The sequence below is a fragment of the Histoplasma capsulatum genome, genomic scaffold, assembly GCF_000149585.1.
Source record: "Histoplasma capsulatum NAm1 scaffold_4 genomic scaffold, whole genome shotgun sequence".
In the NCBI taxonomy this organism is placed as follows: Eukaryota; Fungi; Ascomycota; class Eurotiomycetes; order Onygenales; family Ajellomycetaceae; genus Histoplasma; species Histoplasma mississippiense.
Window position 1 is genome coordinate 2,749,363 of NW_001813979.1, and position 3,998 is coordinate 2,753,360.

The window sequence follows — 3,998 nt, forward strand, 5'->3', positions numbered from 1 at the left end:
CCTAGTGACGTTAGATGGAGATATACGATTGACGATTGTTTTACGGTAGGAGTGGAGGGCACTGCGTTGTTGTTGTTTTATGTAAGTATTGGTATGCTCAGAATTTATTATATCCATATGCAGCAGCATGGGATATACGTGTATGTAGTTTGTGTAAGTGTCTGAAATTGGATGTACCTGATTCGGGCCCCTTAACCTCTCATACAGCGGCTTCCCCGGTTGGTAAGTGACATCCAACTCCGTCGCAAACTCCACCTGTTCCCGTCTATCAGCTATCCCTCTCGTCGTCTCCGTGCCTACACCGCTATATCCCAAAAAGTGGGCCGAATTGCGCAGCGCAATTTCATCTTTGGCCGCCTCTGGCAAACTGAACAGCTGCGGGACCACGTTGACGAGGTCTGCGATGACGTTTTCCGGGACGCCGTGGTTGGATACGTAGAGAAATCCGACGGAGATAAGGGTATAGTGGAGTTTCCGGAGGAGGGCGGGTTTTGTCGTGGGGGAGTTGGCGAGGGAGAGGTCGATTGTTGGGATCGAGGAGAAAGTGAAGGGCGGTGTCATTTCCATGTATTCAGGGGGGGACAAAAGATGTTTCTTGTATAGTATTTTGCAATGGTAGCAGACAGGAGAGTGAGATGTAAATATTGGCACGCCATGGGGTTCAGCATCATCCTGGGGTCCGCAATTGTGTCTGCCGTCCTTTGTATAAAATTACTTCGAAGCCTCTATTAACTAAATATCTAGCCTCCGCAGCCCACAGAACGCATAGTTGCTGGCCACAATGATTTCTACTTGCCAGAATGGCGCCGGGAAGAGAGCTCGGCTATGCATTTCACTGCGCGGCATTGGCTGCGGGGCCAATCACCGGCTATGCCGAAAGTTATATCAGAATCATTTAATTCAACGTTGGCCGAGCATTCAATCGAAGCTAAACTGTCTCGTTGACGAGTTATGGCATACATCCCTCAGATATCCTTGTGCTCTTTATTACTCTTCTAACCCTGATGGCAAGAGGGTTGTACATCGAGGTTTAGAATAAAATAGTTTCCAATACATGGGGTATGTTGCGAGTATATATTGCAAAAGAACTCCGTACCATTAAGTCATGTACCAAGATCCCGAGTAAATCCTAAGGTCTGTTGTTCTAATGTATCCTACCTTTTGACTTCTTCACTGAGTTTTTCTATATTTGACAGTTGCATAAGAGAACTCCATGTTGCACTATCTTCACAGTATAACATGAACTAATATCCAATTTGATTCTTTATCTACCGCTCTCAATTGCTTAGTCTACAAGTATCAGAATGAATTCCTTCTGAAGTTTGTATTATGATCAGAATCACATTAGTATCCATTACATACAACAAAGATTAACCATCCCACAACTAGGTCTTGGAGTAGACCTAACTGTTTGAAAAGCACCAACCCACTACATTTCGTCCAGGTACAGTACACTTTACAATCAAAAACTGTTGCCGCCAGACCAGAAATTAGGCTCCTAGTATCAAAACATATGAGCCCAAATGGCATATACAAGAGGCTGAAGGAAATGAATCCAATCAACGAACCCCGACGATCTGCTGTCCAGTTGGCATTTTCGCCTCATAAACCAGTGTCAACTTTACCTCCATCCCCTTTTCAACCTCAAGCTGCCACATAATTTCCCCCCCTTTAAGTCTCGTTACCCGTCCAGAACCCCAGCCCGTCTTGACGGCACTGCTATTAAGAAGAACAGTGGCAGAATCACCTTCTTTATCTAGCCCCTTAGGTTCCAAAATATTAACCTTCAAACTTTCGTTTTGGCTGACGGGCACCTGGTCGAGCACCACCAACGAAACCGCGGCTGACTTGGTATTGGTGATCCGACATGAACGTGTGAATACTGCAGTCTCTAATCCTCCCGCAAAAAATCCACCAGACATCCGCTTCAAGCTGGGTTTAGCATAAGAGACCTGGATCCCTGGGTCGACGCCAAGGCTTAGGCTAAGGGTAGTGTTTGGACGGCCGCCGGGAAGTACTGCGATTCCCATGAATGTGCCGTCAAGGGTGATGCCGACTTGTCCACGGAGAAGTGTCAGCGATGATGTATTGAGGACCTTGGCGCGGAGAAAAGCAGCGGGACGGAGTTTGGGGATGATCACATGGGAGAATCCGACTTTGGGGAAACCAAGTTCGGCGATTACGTGACGGCGTTTCAGTGATGAAGGGCGGAGGGTTCGGCTTCCTGGTATATCGTAGCTGGTTGTCAAACCGTGATCATGCCGGGACGATTCTTGGAAAGTGAGCGCATTCGATTCAGGATCTATTGAGTCGCCATCAATAGTGGCGTCATCATCTTCGAGGGGATTGCCTGATATCATAGGGACAGATGCCAGTGGAGTTGATACAGGTGCGGTAGCGGATGGAGGAGGCGGAAGCATCCTCTGCGATTGGGCTATGTTGGCCAATTGCACTTGTTGCACTTGTTGCTGCTGTTGCTGCTGTCGCATGCGGTGATTATGTATCAGCTGTTGCTGCCGTTGCAGTACCTGTTGTAATGAATGTTGTTGGTCCGCCACAAACTCCGTTTGGTTAGCCGTTTTATTCATCAAAAGACTGGGTGATATTGTCGGCAGAGTATTGGTATTTTTCTTAACAAATGCATCGCGGTCTAGAGCCATTCTGGAGTTGATTTCGGCGGGATTCTCCAAGCCGCTGCGCCAGCTGTCAGCGTTACTTGTTTCCTCAGATTTTTCCTTGTGTAAATTCACATGCCACGCCTTGAGCAATGGAAGCTTCTCCCCAAGTCCACCAAAGGAAGCCTCCGACGTGGACAACGCGAGCTTTGCATCGCGCCATACCTCAGAGCTCGAATTATGATACTCTGCCAAATATACCCCTTTTCCGGCCAGGGATACTGTCGTCAGACTCAACTCGTAAGCGGGAACCCACGCCGCCTTCTTCGTCACATAGGTCAGAGAAAGGCTTATTTTCCCCATTCCCTCAAGGGAATTGGTAGCCAAAGTCGTATGATTTTGACCGCTGGCGTTTGGATTGAGGTTGGGAAAGCCGTCCAGGAATAGCGTAACTATGCCCACCTCCGACGGATAAAATTGATAATGCTCATCTCGGCGTCTTCGCTTTTCCGCAACCACGACATTACGCTCGTGCAACTTCCTCTTCCTGGTATCGCGCTCGGGCTTTGCAGCTGCGTCTCGAGCTCGATTGAATGCTACTGAAAGCTTATTCACCTTGCGGCATACCCTCATTTTCTTCTCAGAAATTTCCGTTACTTTGTTGTCACAATTGTACAAAACTTCACCCAATGCCGAGACCTGAGTCTGATAACCACGGAGATACTCATCTAACTTCGTGGCAGGCACATCGCCTGCCTTGATAGTTTTACCATAGTCATCCAGGACCTGGAGTGACTTCTTTGCAGTTTGCCGTTCTCTCTCTGCTGCAGCAAGGTCGGACTCTAAAGCCTTCAACTCCGTCTCCGCAGTTGAGAGTTCAGATCTATCAACCCCGAAATTGTCGTCCGGATCCTCCTCGTCAATATCGTCATCACCAGTCTCGACTTCACAGCCAGGAAACAGCTCGTCGAACGGAGTCCTTTGCGTCACTGTGGTAGTCTGTATGTCGGTTATGGTGCCAGGGCCATGACCAGACACACGAATCGAGTCAGGGTCAACTTGAGGGTCCACCCCATAGATAACTATTTCATTCGGACCTGGCTACCAAAGAACGAGGCAGAATGTCAATAATATGGTTGAATAATACATTTCGTTTTAGTTGCATAAAACAAGTATCCGTACCTTGATAGGGACACCCAGGATCTCACGGACAATCGTAGCTCTCTCAGGGCCTAAGGTAACTGACTTCGTGGGAGTATCCACCAGGGAAATTTCAGAAATATGGACGGTGTCAGTCGCCATATTGCACATAAAACACTAGCAACGTTGGGGAATAGGTTCTTTAGAATGTGAGCTCCTAGGGGAATTAATAGCCGTGCAACT

At 47.8% G+C, this 3,998-nt stretch overlaps 2 protein-coding genes across 2 annotated transcripts; both read right to left on the reverse strand.

Annotated features, from left to right (window-relative positions):
• Positions 1-40: 40 nt before the first annotated feature.
• HCAG_04828 (predicted protein) lies at positions 41-561 on the reverse strand (the record flags this gene model as incomplete). The annotated part of the gene is made up of 2 exons (XM_001540938.1): positions 41-61; positions 178-561. The coding sequence occupies 2 exons, from the start codon at positions 559-561 to the stop codon at positions 41-43; spliced, it is 405 nt and encodes a 134-aa protein (XP_001540988.1).
• Positions 562-1,285: 724 nt separating this feature from the next.
• HCAG_04829 (predicted protein) lies at positions 1,286-3,917 on the reverse strand (the record flags this gene model as incomplete). The annotated part of the gene is made up of 3 exons (XM_001540939.1): positions 1,286-1,315; positions 1,569-3,716; positions 3,798-3,917. The coding sequence occupies 3 exons, from the start codon at positions 3,915-3,917 to the stop codon at positions 1,286-1,288; spliced, it is 2,298 nt and encodes a 765-aa protein (XP_001540989.1).
• Between the last annotated feature and the right edge of the window lie 81 nt (positions 3,918-3,998).